This window comes from Talpa occidentalis, unplaced genomic scaffold, assembly GCF_014898055.3.
Source record: "Talpa occidentalis isolate TD23 unplaced genomic scaffold, MPIMG_talOcc4v2.1 talOcc4.6, whole genome shotgun sequence".
In the NCBI taxonomy this organism is placed as follows: Eukaryota; Metazoa; Chordata; class Mammalia; order Eulipotyphla; family Talpidae; genus Talpa; species Talpa occidentalis.
This window is the reverse complement of record NW_023604972.1, coordinates 95,290,213-95,310,408: the sequence shown is the minus strand read 5'-3', so window position 1 is coordinate 95,310,408 and position 20,196 is coordinate 95,290,213. Positions and strand designations below refer to the sequence as shown.

The following is a 20,196-nucleotide window of genomic DNA, read 5'->3' as shown; positions in this document are numbered from 1 at the left end:
GGTCCCCTCCTGGTTACAGTGCTAGCAGTCCTCACACTAGCAGCTGGAGTTTTCTCCATCACACTCAATCTGCATTCAGTACATAGGACCAGAAGAACACGGCATAAACAGGATGGGGAGGTGCACATAAGCAAAGTGTTCCAACATGTGGGCATTTTCTGTGGGGGAACCTGGTTATATTTGTAATCAGATCTGTCTGCATGGGTGTCTCCATCTTCTTAAATTTGTTTTGAAGGACAGAAAGTTATGATACTGGTGTTTCAGACATCCTATCCAAAATTTTGTATTTTATATAGACAGGAGATTCCTGAAAATCTAAATTACAAAAATGGGGCTTCCTTATACAAATGTTAGAATTTTTTTACTCTCTATATATATTCTGTATCAGTGAAAATCCAAGAACTATTGGGGTCTCATTCATTTCACATTGTTGGTGCAGCCTGCTATGTATTAAATACAATGCTAGGTTCCATATCTATACAGAATAAAATGAAAGACTTTTAGGAGAGGAATGTGTTGGTACTGAGGATACAGAACTATAAATCTAGACTGAAGTTTTTTAGGAACAAGTTCATAATGCTTGTTAATCTTTTAAAGAGGCAATTAAGTTAAAAGGTAGTAGTTATGGTAGAGACTCCTTTTCCTCAAGAATTTCAAACAGACTTTACATAAGCACATTTTAAAACAATTGTGCTCACTGTGGTTCTTTTTAATCTCCTCTCCCACTGATATAGTCAAACCTCAATAATTCAAACATCTATCTTTCAGACTTGTGATTTACATTTATACTGTTTTTCAAAAGATTTTTCTAGACAATTTGTGTAGTAGTATAATCATTGTTAAAACTATATAGGAGCACACCCTTTTCAAACAGCAAATATGGTTCATCAGTTTTTTTAATCATTAAAGTTGAATTGCAAAGGTATTTTTGGTTATTAATTGAAATGCTATATATTAAAATACAAATATGTTAAGTAATTTGATTTAGCTTTCATCTAAAATGATCTTAAGCTAATGAAATTTTGTCTTTATGATAGATTATATCTAAGTAAACTGTGAAATATTAATCTTTTTAATTAGTGTTGACTAATAATTTTGAATATGTTAAATTAACAGATCCTTCAGAATTTATAATTACTAATAATTAGACAATAGATTTTAAATTCTCCTAAGATGGTTTTCATGGTTCTAGACTAAATTCACAATGGTTTGTACTGTTTACGTATTGTAGAAGTTGGCATTTAGAATATGGTATAATATCACTATGTGAAAAGATATAGGAAGGAAAATAAAGGAGCATCAAATTAAGTGCAAAAAGGTTTTTCCTCCTATCATCCACCCCTTTTACCTTTTCTCCTTCCTCCCTCTTAACCTCAGAAATCTCCCTTCAATTATTAGTGTCTACTAGTTTATAATTATTTTGCTTTATCAATTTATGTGCTTTGATGCCTTACTTTATTCCTATATGTAAAATTGTTCAGTATTTGCCTTTATCTTTTGTACTTGCTTTGCAAAACATAATTTACTCAAACTCCTTTTATTTTGCTATAAATGATAACATTTTATTTTTCCCTATAGCTGAATAGTATTGCATTTTGTAGATATCCTATATCATTGAGTATTTATTCTACTGTAAATAGTACTGTAATAGGCATTGTGGGGCATGCAATTTTTTTGTGTTGATATTTTCCTATACTTTGGATATATACCTAAAAAGTGGGGTTGCTGGATCATATGACATATCCATTTTTAGTTTTCTAATATGGATACAGTTCATTTTCCAGTGTACATTACTGCCAGCAGTGTACTAGGGTATTATCTGGTGTTGAAGCATCTGGTTTTCCCAGCACTGATAAGTGTTTTTAAAGTTAGAAATTTGACTTACTGTAAAAGATAAAAACTGATGACTCAAGAGTTATTTATATGACAGTCATTTTTAAAGCAGTTTGACAATCAAGATTTCTGTAACATTATACTAATTTAAGTGACAATAAAAACAAAGGTTCATCAACTGTTATATACTAGGATAAATAATAAAATGAAATTAAGAAAAATGTGGTAAAATGTAATGTCTTCAGTGAGATTTAGAAATTCAGAATCTAAGTCCAGAGTATACAATTCTCATCTTAACATGGGAACTTAAAGCAAGAACTTAAAACTCTTAATTAAAGATAATGTCGATTAGTCATATATTTTCAGTTCTCCTCTTTGTAACTTTTGACAGTGTTGACCACATCAAAAGTGAAACTCTCCTCATGCTTTCTGAAATGCTGGTTTTGGTCCCTTCCTCCCTCCTAATTTCTTACCTATTCAGTTTCAATTTCCTTTCCTACTTATTCTTAGTATCTTTAAATTTATATATTTGATCTTTTTCCTTTTCATTCTTTGAATTCCATTCCATTTATGTGATTTATCATTTATAATTCTTAAAACTATCCAGTCTAAATCATATTTCTTTTATTCCTTCAATAATTATTTCTGGGAACCCATAGGCACAGATAGTGTCCACACTCTCAGAGCTTACCTCTGTTGGAGATAAAGAAAACAAGCCATAATCCTAAGTTCTGTGAAAATGACATCCAAGAGCCTATAAAAGTACATCAGAAGCCCTTACCTCCACATTGAGACATATAGTGAAGCAGGGAGGAGTCACACAGAGGTAGCAGAAAGAAATGGCTATTGTGTTTGGGAGATTGGTTATATGAAAAAGTACACTTATTGAGCAAAAAAGTAAAAGATGTTAAAGATACAGAAATAAAGATATTGAATATTCTAAAATTGTTGGAGGAAATATAAACATAGAAAGGATGAAGACTAAAAATAGTCCTAAGGCTTGGTATTGGAATTGAAAATATTGAATTGGTGTTGGAGTGTATGAATTTATGGTATGTGTAAATACCATACACATACACCGAATTAGTTTTAAATGTATATGTATACACATATATACACACATAGGTTTTTGAGCTTGCATCTATTGAGATTTCCTAAAAGCAGTGCAGACAACTAACAGTGAATACCCTAAGAACCCAAATTTGCTGCCAAAATAACTGTCTCCACTAAGGAGTTAGGACTTTCAGAAGACCCGATTCCAGAGCTAATACAGAAAAAGTATGAGATGAACCTGCAGTACCTTATGCCAGTTAAGAAATGCTGCATCTATAATGGGGACATGTCAAAAGGACAATCAGCTTGAAGGATCTCCCAAAAATCTTGATAATTTAAATGTTATAACATGGAACTCCCTGGTGGTGGAAGGGGTTAAGCACCGCACTATGAAGCATTCCGCAGCCTCTGCAGCACGATTTCGATCCCCGGCCTGCCAGGGAGCAACCCACATGGCACAGTAGACCTCTCGTCTCACCCGCTGCTCCCCTCAGCAGTGCATTTCAGTCAGTCTGCCTGTTCTGTTCCCCACTCTATCTCTGGTGAATTCTCTCACCCCCCCCCCACCTCTGGCCTATACCCCAGCTCTTGTATGCAAAAATAATTTTTTTTTAAAAAATTTAAATGTTATAATAAATGATGTTGATAGATTGCAGTGCATTGAAAAAAGTAGGAATCCATACTTGAATAATAAAGAAATGTTCTTCCTTACAGCAGAATACCAACTAATAAGCAGAGAAAGAATGAGAGACATGGAATACATCCTTTTCACAATTATCATAGTTCTTTGGAGTTACAAGTGGATGCTAATGCTAATGGGCTGATAGAGGATTGATGAGGGATACAATATCAACAATCTTGATACAATGACAATACTAAAATAATCAGTTACATTAGGAACAGTAAGGATCTTATGGTAGACACTAGCACAGTCACATGACAAAGGCTACTGTCACCAAATAGTGGGATGAGTAAGCCCCACATACCCTCTATTGTGTTACACTGAATTTAACATTTTTCTGGTATTCCTTCTAAGAAAATATGACCTGGATTTGGGTCAAAAGAGACATCAGAAGATCATCCTATAGAATTTAAACCCATTCTCTAAAACTGCTGAGGACATGCTAGATAGAGAAGTACTAATTATATTTCTGCTTGGAAGAGTATGAATATGAGACAGCCAAATGCAGTGTGTGTGTGTTTCACAAGATCCTGGTCCCCAGAAAGAAAAAAGAAACATTGTTGAGACAAATGACAAAATTTGAATGATATCTGTGATGGTAGTGGATGGTAGGTTGTATGGCTGTTGATCAAAGCTGAAAAGTTGTGTTGTGGCTATGCAGGAGAATATCCTTGTTCAGGGAACTATTCAATATTATTCTGCTGTACTTACAGGTGATGACCATAATGTCGACAACTTGCTCTCAAGTAGTTCTGAAAAAGACTTATAACAAGTCTCTATATAGAGGAGGAGAAAGGTGATAGCAAGTATATATTTTCATGATGAGGTAGATGTGGTAAAATGTTAACAGGTCAGAATGTATGGAAATGCTTTGTAATGGTTATGCAACTTTTCTGTAAGTTTGAATTTTTTATAAAATGTATACATTTTATAAAACAAATAGGAGACCTTATCCCAGATGAGGGGTATGTGGAAGAATTTTGTTAAGAACTGATCCCCAGTAGGGAAAGAGCTCAATGGACTGTGGTGAAGGACTATGGGAGTGGTGTGGGAAGGTACATCTGAAGAGGTGTGAACCTGTAACTCTGAATCATACACAGTGTTGTCAACCAATGTTAAAACAACAACAACAAAAGAAATCGGGCCTCCCCAGTGGCGTAGAGGGTTGAGCGCAGTGCTTTGAAGCTGTCTGCAGCCTCTGTAGCGCGGGTTCGATCCCCGGCCAAACAGGGAAATTCCCACATGGCACAGCAGACCTCTCCTGTCCCGCCCACTGCTCCCCTCAGCAGTGTATTATGGTCGTCTGCCTGTTCCATTCCCCTCTCTGTCTCTGGTGAATCCTCGCACCCTCCTGTGCCCCTGGTCTGTACCCCAGCTCTTGTATAAAAAATAAATCTTTAAAAAAAAAAAATCCCTAACCTGAAATCTGAAATACGTCAGTAATAGTCACTTAAGGGACTGTGATTGCTTTGAGAGCGTAGGTTAGTTTTAATTTAAATTGTTGTCATTTAGATATTAATCAAATGCATGAATTGAAAAAAATTTGGAAGTCTCCTACAGCTAGAAGTTACAATATTAGTGTGGCAGTGAGAGGAAGCCAGGCTGGGAGAGTAAGGAGAGAAAAGATCACACAGTAGTATCTCAGTAAATTGGTACTAAATATGCTTGTAAGCAAGCAAGAAAGAAAATTACATTTTAGTGCTGCCGTTATAGTCCCAAATGAGCAAAACTATAGGAATACAATGCTTACATTTAAGAAGCAAAATTAGTTACTTCAGTACCCTTACTAAATTAAGGGAAAAGGCATACTTTTCAGGTAGAAGTAGGACAATTTTTTGCCTACATGTTTGTCCCCCCAAAAATACTTACTTTGTTTGCCACAAAATTTAGCAAAGTAAAATCCTTTCAGAACTTAAAACTTTTGCTAGGTGTATACATAAGTACATAAGCAAGTCTAGTATTGTAAGTGAATGTGAAATACAAGAAATCTTGTTACATACTCAAATGCATTTTGTAATTGTAAGCATTTTTAGAAGAGAATTAATAAAGGCCTTGTTTTATATTTACAATATTGTTTTTTGTTTTATTAAATATGCTAGGCACTTGGAGGAGTCCCAGGAAGTCAGCCATTACTTCCCAGTGGAATGGACCCAACTCGACAACAAGGTGATTACTTAGAAGTGAAATTGGGGTCCTCCCTGGTGGCACAAGAAGTTAAGTCTCAGCACTATGAAGCTATCAGCAGCACGAGTTCAGTCCCTGGCTAGGGAGGTGACCCACATCATGCAGCAGACCTCTCCTGTCTTGCCCACTGCTCCTATCAGCAGTGTATTTCAGTCAATCTGCCTCTGCCACTCTGGTGAATCCTCTCACCCCCCGCACCTCTGGCCTTCACCCCAGCTCTTATATGCATAAATAAATCAATCTTTAAAAAAAAAAAAGTGAAATTGCTGTCCTCAATCTCAAAGGAGATCCTTTAATTTTTAAGGAAAATTTTTGGTATAAATCTTCTATAATTATACCAGTTGCATTTTTTTCAGGTAGCACAGTCAAGTGATTTACATTTTTAGCTTACTCTTAATTATGCATTATGGTGTGGGCAGTGCTAACATAGAATAATATCCAAAGATTTATATTTTAACTAATAACTTTAAAACCTTACATAATTTCTAGCAAACGGGAATCAAAGTAATTATATCACTTAAAATTTTGTCTTCCTATTTCAGATAGAGATGGTAGTCCATCTGAAAGATAAGCAGGAGGCAAGAGATGCCAAACAATAACTGATTTGATTAATAAACCCAAATCAAGTCCTTCCATAAAAATATTTAGGTACCACAGATATGGCCCTGTACCAAGAAAAGAGGCAGCAATGGGGAGAGAGAGATGTAATCAACATAGAATAGGAAGAAATTTTCAATCTCGGTCATTAATAGTGTGGGTGGGAGGTAGGTGCTGGAAGAGATAGACAAATGGATGGGAACCAAGATAAGATGATGTTACTAACTCAGTGCCTCAGTAAATAAGACATTAAATGCTAAGCAGAGAGGAGGCTACTCACCTCTGGTTCAGAATCATGCCTATTAACATTGCTAATAATTTTTTTTTTTTTTAGGACATCCAAATATGGGTGGGCCAATGCAGAGAATGACTCCTCCAAGAGGAATGGTGCCCTTAGGACCACAGGTAAATAATCTGTGCAGAAAGCTAAATGCCGAGGTTTTGTTTTCATTTTATATAAACTACATTATTTGCTGTCTTTTAATGTGCATTAAAGGCATGATATATAAAAGGACTGTTAGGTTCTTGAGGACATGGTATCTGTTATGCATCCAAGTTGATATAACAACAAACCATCTTTAAACAGGTGCAATCAGAAATGCCTTTAGTTCATTTTGTATATTGTGTAGAAATACATCATTGTAATTATTAAAGTGACTTACAATACTTGTTATATTGAGAAAATATTAAAAATTTGCAGTAATTATAAAAGATAACTAAGTAAAACCTAATTGATCAAAAATATTAAAATAGCAGCATAAACACATTGCTGTATTTTAAATGCCAGAGATAATTTATTGTCTCACAACTGTATCTTTATAGAAAATGAAAAACAATTAGAACCATTTAGAAATAAACATTAAAACAGGTCTTACTGATCAAACACAGTACTATCAGTATGTATCAGATGTTAGCCTACCTCTCTATCAAAACTTCTCAAAAATATACACTGAGGTTGAACCTTTCCTGTTAGTGCCATCTTTAAAGTATGCTGTTACCAGCTATCATTTATTTTAGCTAAAATCTATTTTTGTCTCTCTTGGAAAAATTGTATGGTGTGGTGACATGCATTTGAGGAGGTGTGATCCTATGCCTTTGAATCACTAGTGCTAAAAACCAATGTTACCTCAATGATTTTTTTTTAATGTTGTATTTCAAAGAAACTAATCCAAAACCAGAATGTTAAATTTCTACTTGATGGGTCAGAGGTTAGCATATTATAAACCTGGTTAAAAGAATAAATTAATTCTTTATCTATTTTATATATTATATATGTTTATATATATATCCTTTCCAAAAACTACTTTGTGAGAGCTTAGGAACTTGTTTCATATAGCTACGTTTTAAAAATTAATACTTTGTGGTGTGCCCAAAGGAGTCAGAAAATAAGACTCTAACACCCAGATAATGTGACCTAGGAGTTTCTAACCCACATACATGCAATGGTGTATATATTAACTATATTGCAATGTGAGGAATATATAACCAAAATTTTCAAAAATATCATATTACATGGGGAAAAAAATCCACTGTATGAATATGTGACATCCTCAAAGTCAGGGGGAAAAAAACAACTTCTATTTAGGCTCAGTTTTTCCCAAGATCTTATAAAACTGATTTTTATATTTAAAATTTCTCCTTATTTTGTGTGATGTTAGGGATGTTGATATATGTGACCAACTATCATTAAGCTATTAACAGAAATTATAATTTATAAAATCTATAGGATAATTCATTGACTGAATATACTGTTAATCTTTTTTTAATGAACTAAGCCAACTATTTTGGCTGTTATAGAACTTGAAGGCCCCATTCCCCCAAAAATGTTCATAATACATTTTAAATATACATAAAAAACTTCATGCCTATAATTCAGTTATCATTCTTCATTCAGTTTATTTTTCAGCTAGCTTCTCTTTAAGCTTTTGTCATTTCCAGGCCATTATTTTTAATACTTGCAATAACTACAGTCTGATTTAAGAACCAGTTTTTCAGTACTTAGACTGTATATATCAATTCTTATCTGCCCTATATGAACATCTAGATCTCATTTGAAAATAAAAAAGCATACCGGTGTTTGTGTTTTTAAAATATGTAGCTATATGTTTATGTTTTGTATGATTGTTAAATTACAACAGAAATAAAACATTTCTGGTGAGTAAAACAGTTCTGGTGAGTAATCTCTTATTGACAGATATCAATAACTAAGTCTATCATAAGTGTGAATTCTCTGCATTTTCAGACTCAGTAATTTCTTCCTTTCATTTGGATAGGTATCCTTGCTCCTCTCCTATGTAATTTGAGATATACAAAGTATTTTGGTATGAATTTACCTTAGAAACCAAAAATACATACAAGAACTTTTTTTAAATCATGGTATACAAAGTATAAAAGATTAAAGGAAATTATATATATCATATACTTCAAATAAAGCAGGATTCATTCAGATGAATGGTATACTTGATAAAAAGTGAGATAAAGTCCTTTGGAATGAGAGGATCTTGAGAGATATTTACACAGAACACCTGTATATAAAACATGCATTATAAACTATGAAACTTGTAATAAAGATTAGCTGTGTTTCTTGAAAAATAGAGAACAATTCTCATAACCGACATTTGATTATACAGATGCTATCCAAGTCTAAAATGCATCTGCTTTTTAATAGGTGAATTATAGAAAGTATCTCTAGCTTAATGCACAAATAGACATTTTTATCATAGATATTATTTCCAAGAATTTTTGAGGTTAAAATAAGTGTAAAGAGAAAGTGATTATATAATCTAATGATTCTTAGATAATGCTGACTTAAGCAAAGTGTACACCTAGAATAAACATGCGATTAATACTCATTGCATGAATGACAAAACTTTGCTCCAAATCGTGGAATATTTTTTCTACCCCATAATGTACTATAAATCTAAGTTCAGTGGTAATGTGATATTTAAATTTACATCATTATCCCTTCAACGGAAAAGTAAAGTTATATAATAAAAAAAGGATTACCTAATACATATCTGAAGTATTATTTCTCCTTGATTTCAGAATAAGATATACTTGTGTTCTTAGGCTCAGTAGGTGTTATGATTAACAGAAAAATTCACCACGCCTACCCAACCAGTTCTAATTCCTCTAGAAATCTGAAGCCTAGATAAATGAGTTATCTGCATATGGAACATATCATGATTTCCAAATCAAATACTTGGGGTAGAGAAATGGTATTATGGGAATATGATAGGCTCTGATGTTAAAAGAGTACACTGACTTTTTTCTAAATCCAAGATGGGAAGTAGAATTCAGTTCATTATACAGAACTTTCTAGAAATTAAACTGCCCAAACATGGAAAAACTCTCTATAAACTTTCCAAGCAGAGTCTGAACAGCCATTTTGTCAGGAACATTGCATTGGGAGAGAGATTAAACCAGATGGAATTGTATAGCTGCCATCAGCTTTAAAATTCACTGATTCTAAATTAGCTCTTCCCATTCTGCCTTTGTTACTACAACTTGGAAAGCCAGTTGTTTTTCTTATCTATTTTCTTTTTACTTCAGATTTTTCACAAATGAAAATATTTTGAAAATCTATCAAGTCATATATTAGGTGATTTTGTTTTACTCATTCCCTATGATACTTGAGCACTGGGTTATACAAAAATGAGTAAAACAGACTTTTATCCTCAAGGTACATATTGTTTAGCTGGAGATGCAGTTACATAAAGAAAAACACAGCAGGAAAAAATCTGGAAAAGAAATACGCATAGTCTTGTCAGGGAGTCATTACATAGGCAAGCAAGTAAGTATGTTAGGGTAGAGCGCTCAAGAGAAGCTAATGAGAAGAGAACTCATTTAAGTTTGCCCCTTATAACTGCGCTAAGAAAGTTAGCAGCTACAATTTTTCAGACCCAAGTATCATGCACCAAGCACTATGATAGGTGTTCTCTATGATTTCATTTTATACTCCAACAAGCTAATAAGAAAATTAAGGTTCAATGGATAATTAGGAGAACCATTGATTCACAATGGGCCAGAGGAGATGGGGCATTGGCAACACATTTTACTCAATGTCTTTGTGTTCAGAGCTATAAGGAAAACTATTTTCTAATAAAATGAAACACATATCTTCTAAGAGTAAAAATGGGGGTAGACTTTCCTTGTGAAGATTTCTGTTATGCTTTACCATATAGATTTTGTTCCCAATGAGTAACTTTTTTCTCAGAAGCCCCTCATAACAATGCTGCTCCCACCATCATGCTTGAACCGGAGGTTGAGGAAAACAACTAACCTTTTAACCAATGACTCAAGTATGGGTAGAAACACTTTTACAGTCCCAGAGCACACAAAACTGGTATGTTTAAATAAGATTTCCTGAAAGTAAAAGTAAACAATGAGAAGAGCACGTAACTAGGTAATTTAAATTGTAACCTACACTCTGGAGTTAACAGACCTTCTCTCTGTGAATGTTTCCTTGTCATCTTGGCAGCTACTATACGAAAGGCCAAGCAGCTAAGTTAACATGAGTGTAAATGTGTATTGTGTTTCTGGACCTCAAGAAATCCAGTAGTCTGGGAATAAGGGAAGAAGGCAAGAATTACAGCAAATGAGAGTAGGAAAAATAGACTGGGGCTGATGTGAATAACCACATAGGGCCATGTTGAGGTTACAGACATGGATAGCCACGGTGGGTCATCATGGCTTTTAAGTGACATAAATAGTACTGAGTTACAAAACTATTGCTTTTGGAGGCAGTACAGAGAACAAACTGGGAGAAGGAAAGGCTAAGTCAAAGAGGCAAATTAAAACAGTATTGTCAGTAAATGAATGACAAAGATTTCAAGAGCTATTTCATGGGTAGGACCAATAGGCTTTGGTAACTGACTGGATATAGAAACTGAGAAAAACGGAGAGACATTGAGTGGTTCCTGGAGGTTCTTAGCCTACACTGTTATGTGGAAGGTGATGCCTCAGAACTGAATGAGGAACTTGAACACAGAAAAGAGAATACCAAGTTTTTGAAATGTTGACATGAAGTGGTCACCAGGTGGAAACCCATGTGAAATTCAATGTATAAGTTATCTAGGAGCTTAGGGGAGAGGAATTCTTAAAAATAATTGTTGAACTAATAGTAGCAGATAAAATTACTATAATGTATATTTATTGAAAAGAATACTGTGACTAGAACTTGGAGAAGAGCAATATTCAAAGAGTTAGCAAAATAAAAGGAGCCAACAAGGAAACTGAAAAACAGTGACAGAAGTTGGAAAAACAGTGGTGTCAGAAAGCCAAGCATTTAAAGTAGTTGACAGGGTCAAACTATATTAACATGAAAACTAAAGTGAGCTAACATTATGTGTGTTAAAACATTAAAATGTCTTTGTCTTTAAAGCACATAATAGATATGGATAGAAGCCAAGTGAGTCATCTAATTCATCCATACATATTTCGAGTATGCCTTAATTTTCATGTATTTGTATACGACCACATTTCTCTCTATATTGTGAACAGAAGTTTACATTCACCTTTCTCATGTTGAGTTTACCTGTTTAGGTTTTTTAGACTTTGTAAGTGTTCTGAGTCTGTCAATTTCAAACATGGTGCTGAGTCTTTAAAAACAGATTTGGATTTATGAAATGTTTATTTGAAAAAGTTCACTGATAACAAAAATACTAAAAAATAATAAAGATATTTTGACTATTGTAACTGTAACTAGACCTTAATCATTCAGCATGCTCCAAATGATTTTACATATTTATATAGCTTTTAAAAGCCACAAAAGAAAGTAATTATTAAAAATAGAAGCAAATACAAGAGTGGACCCTTCAGAGAATGAATTTCACAGGCCTTATCCAGTCAGGAGTTATCTAGGGAAATCATTAACCTGCTCTCCTTTCTTTCCCCCCTCCTCTTTGGTTTTGTTTTTTTGTTTTGTGGTAGTCTGACCCTTGGTTATCATTACAGAACTATGGAGGTGCAATGAGACCCCCACTGAATGCTTTAGGTGGTCCTGGGATGCCTGGAATGAACATGTAAGCAAAATGCTATATTATCCTGTTCAGTAAAGTATTCTATCTTCTGTCTTCTAAAGTGACATTAATGTGTAACACAGTTTGAGCTCCTCAATTTCTGTGTAGTATAAAATGAAACTTGTATAAATGAACTAAACATGAGTTGTAGTGTTTGTTTCATTTTCACAACCTAGTCTCAGTTTTCCTTCCTTCCTTTGTGCTTTTTTTTAATTGTAAAGGATCTTTATTTTTCACAGATTTTAAACATTAATTTAATAATAAATATATCAGATGATGTTCACATTATCATACTAAATTTTGACAGCCTAATATTAATAATTGAAATAAATTTCCTATTGGATTTAGGCAGAATTCTCAAAGAATGAAATCCTTTGTTTTGTTTCTCTAAATGCCATAAATGCCAACTGCTAGTCTGATTTTCATGTTTTGTTTATCACAAAAATGAGTCTTTTACACATAAGCACATAATCTCTAGTCTATACAGAAGTACACAGACATCCTGACAGCAGAACGGTGATTTCATTCTATAGAAGTAAACAGTTAATATCGTTAAAATGAAGTGAACATACAGGAATTATAAGCAATGTAGTTTTTATATCTTCTTCTGTTGCTTTGTTGGGAATACTACCAACCCTGGAAGTTATCTATTATGTTAAATTTCCTCTTGAAAATTCAACATGTATTTAGATAAGAAATAAACTAACTTGGTTACTAACTTGGTTTTAACTGAAAACATCTTTCAAGCCCAAAGGGAATAAACTTTCTATCAGCCAATATAATTCAATTCATTAGGGAATTTTTATTTTTCATCAATTTGCTTTCAAAATTCCATATACACCTGGTGCTTGTTAGTACTTTTCATTCATTCACTGAGTGGATCAATTCCATGATTTGGCCAAAAGAAAGCTTACCAGAAACAATGAAAGCGTTCATATAGTGTATGAAGAATCTCCTGAGATTTTTCCCATCAGCTTATGTTTTGGTTACTTATATATCAAATTAAACAACTGTGATATCATTTAATCACATTGAAAATATACTGTGAGATAAATTCTACTGATACACATGAGGTTTTGGGTTTGGGGTTTTTTTGTGTTTTTTTTTAAGTTTCTGAAACCCTTTTCATGGAAAGCAATTTTGCCTAAAATAGAAAATAGGTTAATAGGTGAGTACCGGTCAGACTCAAAACTAACAGAACAGGAGAAAAAGTAGGTCAAATTTTCCTATCACATCTTTTTACTTTTAAAGTAAAAATGATAGACATGAAGCCCTATTTCTCTTAAATTCCTCAAAGGTTTGGCCTTTATTAATGGTTGCTACAAAAAGGAGTGAGTGATATTTTATGCTTATATCAAAAGCTGAAACTTACAGATTTTAGGTATACATAGAGTTTACCTACTTAGCATTCTGACTTTAAAATGCAGTAAGTTAAGGAATATTGAATAACTATATAAATGCAAAAAGTGTACATTCTGAATTAAGGTTATCTATTTTGTATATTAATTTTCATTATAATCAACCATGTGGTCAACTTTTGATTTTGCTAGTAGAAAAAAACATTTACATGTAACCATTGCAAGATTCAAATAGCTGTTTAAAATGTCTAGTTCCTTTCTTGCAAATATATAAAATACACACACTTAATTCCCTGGACTATGGAGACTAAGATTATCATAGAAATTTAAAAAATTATTTTTGGTGATATGTGGATGTGGGTTTCTCATTTAAATATACCTAGGTACTTCTGATATGTAGCTAGCTAGATGCTTATACTTTCTATTACCTAACTTTACTGTTTACATAAACTCTACTTTCAAAAGGACCTTTTAGCCTTAAACTCAGATTTCCATCATTTGTTACTGTATTTTATATGGAGTCTTAGTTTCGGTTTTCCATAAATGAGGATTTCTTTACAGACAATGAAGATGTTAATATTTATAATATTAATATTTATATGTAAACATATATGTTTACATTTGTAAACATTTCTGTCTAAAGGGAGAATTCTGTATGTGGAAGATGAACCAGAGAGAATGATTGTTGTATTTATTCAGGTCACAACAAAGAAAAAGTGAATTTAAAGAGAAGTTAAAATTAAAACACATCATTTCCATGGTACTCAATAGAGTAGTCTTTACTAATATTCACTTCATAATTTATTATCTTTAAATCAAAGTGAGTCTTACTGTGTTAAGGCAAACAAGTATTTCTAACTGGTATTTGTGAAGCTGTCCTCTTTTCACATGTTAAAAATTGAAGGAAAAATCATTAGAATTGTTTTATCTTAAGCAGTAACTTTAATAGTCTAAAATATTTGTGTTTTGTGGTTAGAATGGACCTACTGGAGAATTCTCTCCAGATTATTTTTTTTTTTTAGTTTCTCACTTTTCCTATTTGCCATGAAAATATTACAGTGAAAAATAATCAACCTTGGTAAAGTAATTGCTGTTGTATTATAACTGGCAACTTTATCTATTTTATCTCTTTTTTGAAGAATAAATCTATTTGGGAAAAAGTTTTCATAATTTTGTTATTAAAAAAATTGACCATCTCAAAAGAAAATGGTTATTCTGCTATAATCTTTGCATTTCCATATTCTAAACTCAAGATACATTATACATTCTGTCATTTAAAATAAACCTGTTTATTTTATACTTATGTTTTAAAGTTTCTATGTATAGAAAGGAGTAGGATCAAAGCAAGGGTAGGAAAAGCACAAGGGACCATGGTGATAGTTCATAGGTGAATGGGTGGTGGGTATTTCACATGGGCTATAACCAAGATGAAAATGCATACATTGTACAAAAATGAAAAATAAATGTAAAATGTAAAATAAATGTAAATGTAAAAATATATAAATTAAAAAATAAAGTTTCTGTGTATAATGTTTTATCTTTAGAAGTAAACGCTTACTATTAGCATAATTTACAGTAGAATTTACAAATTTTTACAAACTACAACCACAATGTAAATGTTTTTAAATGTATTATAGATTATTTCTAAAGAAAACTTCCAAAGACTTTAGGACTCAACATTAACCATTTCTTATTTAATTTTGTATGTCTTGGTATTTTGTGGAAACCAAAAATAAAGGATTTCAAGAAACTTCTTGCTATAGATATCCCATAGACTTACAAAGTTTGTGTAGTTATTATCTTGAAATAAAATGACTATGAATTACAGAAGAAAAGAGGATTTTTCCTTGGGAAGTCATGGTTGCTTTGATTCCATAATCCTTACCCAAAAGCACAGGCTTCTCAAATTCATTTTTTGCTTATCTTCAATGAGGCTAACCTTTTATTTTCAACTATACTTATATAGAAATTTCCATCCAAGATAATAGCTACAATGTAGTTTGTATATTACTTCCTTGATAATAATGATATCCTCAAAAAGAGGGGGAATTACTGAGCTTAAGTAATTCTACTATAAGTACTTACTATAACCCCCACTTTATTTAGTACTATTTTTGAAACAGTATTTTCAAGCACAATGGGAATTGAGTAAATTTATCTTATCCCTATGAGTTAGAACATAAATTCTTATATTAAAATGAAGTTCAATTTGAAATACATAGTAAGCTAAGATTAGGTTAGTATTTGTTAAATAAATGAAATGTTTAAATGGAATTTTATGTTAAACATTTAATTAAACATAATTTGTTTAAATGTTTATTTTGTATTTAACGTGTTTAACATTAAATAAATTTTGTAATATAATATTTTGCTGTATTTATATTTCTTATTCACATAGTCTTTAGTTACACATAATGTTTCAAAATTAGGAGGTCATCATATAGTATTCATTGTATACAAATTTTGCCATGATTTAGATATAGTATTTTTTTTATAGTCTTCAGGTAAATATTTGTCAATTTTTTGCTGTCTTATTTAATATCAAACAAATGTTTGACTTGATCAACATATATATTATGTTTTACCTTAGATTCTATCCATTAGAACATTGAATCCTATATGCAAAATCATCTCTAAAGTGTTCCAGTCATTGTAAAGTTATCTTCATCATCATCATCCTCTTGGAGAGGCAATTTCCAGAGACAATACAAGTGCACTTCCCCTCTAACATCTTATTTTCCCCTTTAATTCCTCAAGCAGAGACAGGAAAAATAGCATTTGGGTATTCTCATGGAACCCAATGACAGGATTTTTATGCCTTCCCCTGCTACTTCTATACCTGGGGAGTCTCAAAATAAAACTAAAAATAGTACTAAGTGTTCTGAGCAAACATGGGTAGGATAGCTGACCTGGACAGCCTCTGCGTAATAGCACTTCAGATTCATAAACTAGGGTTAAGGTTCCTAGAATAAGAATCAGGGGGACGTGTGCCTTCAATTAAAAGTTTCACTGTCTTTTCCCTGCAATTAGAGGGAATAGGGACCCCAAATTAGAAGGGAACAGCAACCAGTAGTGTTCTCTTTATCAGGCAGTATCTACTCAGGTATATTTGATACTAAATAATAGTAAGTAATACTAAAACAGGAGAAAGATTTTGATTTAATTAGGCATCATTTTGTTCTACCGCTTTATGTCCTTGTACATTATAGAAGTAATATATTGATATACATTGGCATCAGTTACCCCCTTTTTTTCCCAAGATACAGACTCTGACCACTATACTGAAGTACAATTTTGAAAACAAGAAATGTGATTGTATTATTTGATAGTAACTTAATTGTCAGTAGCACTGAAAGATATATAACTATGTATCATATATAATATATGCTAATGTACAATTTTTTGAAAAGGAGACAAATTTAACTTCTTTAATGGTTATTTTAGCATAAGAATAATCATTTTATTATAGATATTTTATGGATAAAATTCATAGCTATTTCACAAATACCTTAATTTTTATTTTGAATGAGATACAAGTGGCTCTTATAAAAATATTTTTTAATTTTATATATTTTATATTTTGCATATAAATTATACCTTTAAATATTTTATAGTTTATAATTTTATTTTCATTTGTGCCTTTCACCCCAAAATTGATTGTATAATGGTTTAGATTTAGCTACTAATATAAGTTATCACTACTTTTTAGTGGTAGCTAAACTAACAGTAACTGAACTTAGTATCAAAATAAACCTGTACCTAGTAGGTTGGTTTGGGAAGAAAATTTCATTATAGAATGAAAAAAATTTTAAGAAATAAAGTTGTAAAAAATAAAGAGTAGGGCATCCCCTGGTGGCGCAGCGGTTGAGTGCTGGGCTGCGAAGCTGCCTGTAGCCTCTACAGCGCCGGTTCAATCCCTGACCCTGGGCAAGGGTCCCACATGGTGCGGCAGACCTCACCTGCCATGCCCGCTGCTCCCCTCAGCGGTGTACTTCGTCAGTCTGCCTGTTCTGTTCCCCGCTCTGGCTCTGGTGAATTCGCTCACCCTCCCGTGCTTCTGACTGTACCCAGTGCTTGTATAAATAAATCTTAAAAAAAAAAAAAAAAAAAAAAAAGAGTAATTTCAGTGGACTAGAATTGCACAGTGGTGGAATTATAAATGTTAGTGTTTTATGATTTGTTGTTGCTTATTCTGAAACAAAGTGTTAAAATTTCATTTATCTTGTTGCCTTGTAGGGGTCCAGGTGGTGGTAGACCTTGGCCAAACCCAACAAATGCCAATTCAGTGAGTATGCTTTCAGTTTTTCTTTGCACTGTGTGGTGTTTAACAGCAACAACAACAAACACCTGCTGCTTTGGAAAGCCCTGTATTGGTTATATTAACCATTTTTTAAAACAAATTCAAAAAATAATCTTTGTGTATTTTAAATAGGCATGTAAACATGAGTTCTATATCAGCAGGCTCAAAAATAAAGTGTATGACTTAAGTATACTACAGTAGCCTATGTTTATCATATAACATTTAGCATAAAGTAATTTCATCTCCTAAAATAACTATAAAATCACTATGTCGCTAGACAGGATCAGTCTCTATCAGCATTCTTATGACTATATTTGCTGCACTAATTAAACCTAGGTTTGCTGTCTTGCTGACCCAGGAACCACGTGTGCCTCTACCTAGTGCCTGTTGATTAGAGGGCTAATGTGCCATCTTCACACACCTATCTGTGTATCTGCTATTTGGGGGGTTTTCCTTACATGTTTTATAGTAGTTGTTTGACTCCACAAATATTTTTCTCTTAATGATGTCACATAAATAGGTTGAAAAGTAAGTTTTCCATCTTAAAATTTATGATTTTTAATTGATCATCCTGCTTTTCCTCCTAAACTGTGAGCCTTGAGTTCTTGAGAGTTTTGCTAGTTTACATTTGTGTAGTTTGTCCACTGCACAAAGGTGCCCAAGTCAACGGAACCAGTAGGTGCTGTGTTCCGCTTGTGCAGTCTGTGGGTATCTGCCCAGAGGGGCTGGCTTTTGCTCATGTGCACACTGGTGCCTTCATTGGCTTGAAGTGACTAACACTAAATAAACCTGACCCAATGAGTAAGTTTAATTTAAAAGTTCAGAAAAATTTAAGTGAGGTATGTGTGGCACATGAAAAATCATCCTAAATTCATTGCTATTCTAAAGCAATAAACATCCTAAATTCTTGCTATTGCTTACTTCTCAAGTAACCATATTTTTAGAGAAAAAGAATTTATATTAACTGTCTTTTAGTTCCAACAGCTATGACATTTTCTAATTAAAATTATTAGCGGTAGAGAGTGAGTGATGTTACTTCCATTTGGATGTCCATTGTACTATTTAATCTCAACAAACCTTTCTAAGACACTGTTCTGCCAGATTTGTTGTTATTGTGAATGTATTTACTTCTCCAAAATTCTTTTAGTTTGCTTTCATGCTTTTAAATTTTTGCATTTGTATTTGCATCTTGATATATGCTTTCCAAATTCATTCAAAATTCAACTTTAAAATGGCACCTGCTAACAACTCAAGATATACTTCTTTCAACTCCCTATTAAATTATCCATAAAGAGAAAAAATAAACTTTTTTTATAATACTAAAACCCTGACAATCTTCTATTGCCAGAATCTGGGACTTCTGTTATCTCTGTGTCTGATGAAACTAGATTAAAAGCGTAATTGATGGCCACCTTAGCTATGTAAGCTAAGCAGTCCCACCTAGAAGCAAGAAGGGTTTTCTTTCTTTCCTCACCGTACACTCCATCAGCATCCATTCCTCTTAGCCACTGCAGGCAGCAGAGTGCAGCTCACATCCCCACCGCCCAACTCTGCCTCTGTTGATACACTCATCTGGAGATTCTGTCCCCAGCAGCTACTTAGGGAGGTGGGCAGGATTTAATACTGAGGATGACGCATTGAACCTAGCAGGTTTATATCCAAGTAAAGAGTATATGATAAAGCGAAAGCTGAGCAAAGAATTCTGAATTTTGACTATTTTTAGTTTAGGTTTTCCTCTTTTCAGTATTTCATAGAGGCAAGCACAATGGATAGGATACTATATCAGGTTCACTGACCCTGAGAAGCACTAGGAATTAGGAGGTGCACACATCACACTGCTGTCCAGTGGTCAATGTGAAATACGCAATTGGACAGCACACACATAGACAGGGCCAGGAGAGTTGAAAGCTTTCCCTTTTAATATATGTGGACGCATCTCCCCTCACTCAAAGAATGTGAATAGGAAAAATAAGTGGGGAAAAGCATATAATTTCCTCGTCAGAAAGAGAAAGGGGTCATCAACCTGTGCACAGAAAGGAAACGTGCTCCTTAGAAAATGATTATGACAATAAGAAATCATAGAAAACTGATGACTTTCCAGCAAAAATATAAGGCTTACATGAAACAAAGCAAAAATTATTAAATTGGATTTTTCTCCCTAAATACCAC

The 20,196-nt window shown here is 33.2% G+C and overlaps 1 protein-coding gene across 5 annotated transcripts in view; it reads left to right on the top strand.

Annotated features, from left to right (window-relative positions):
• Positions 1 to 20,196, top strand: part of SSBP2 (single stranded DNA binding protein 2) — a 258,475-nt gene that overhangs the window by 205,708 nt on the left and 32,571 nt on the right. For all 5 annotated transcript variants that reach the window (XM_054688419.1, XM_037530499.2, XM_037530500.2 and 2 more), the window contains 4 exons: positions 5,668 to 5,734; positions 6,684 to 6,754; positions 12,305 to 12,372; positions 17,964 to 18,012. In XM_054688419.1, the coding sequence (XP_054544394.1) occupies positions 5,668 to 5,734; positions 6,684 to 6,754; positions 12,305 to 12,372; positions 17,964 to 18,012 (255 nt within the window). The remainder of the gene's footprint in view (positions 1 to 5,667; positions 5,735 to 6,683; positions 6,755 to 12,304; positions 12,373 to 17,963; positions 18,013 to 20,196) is intronic.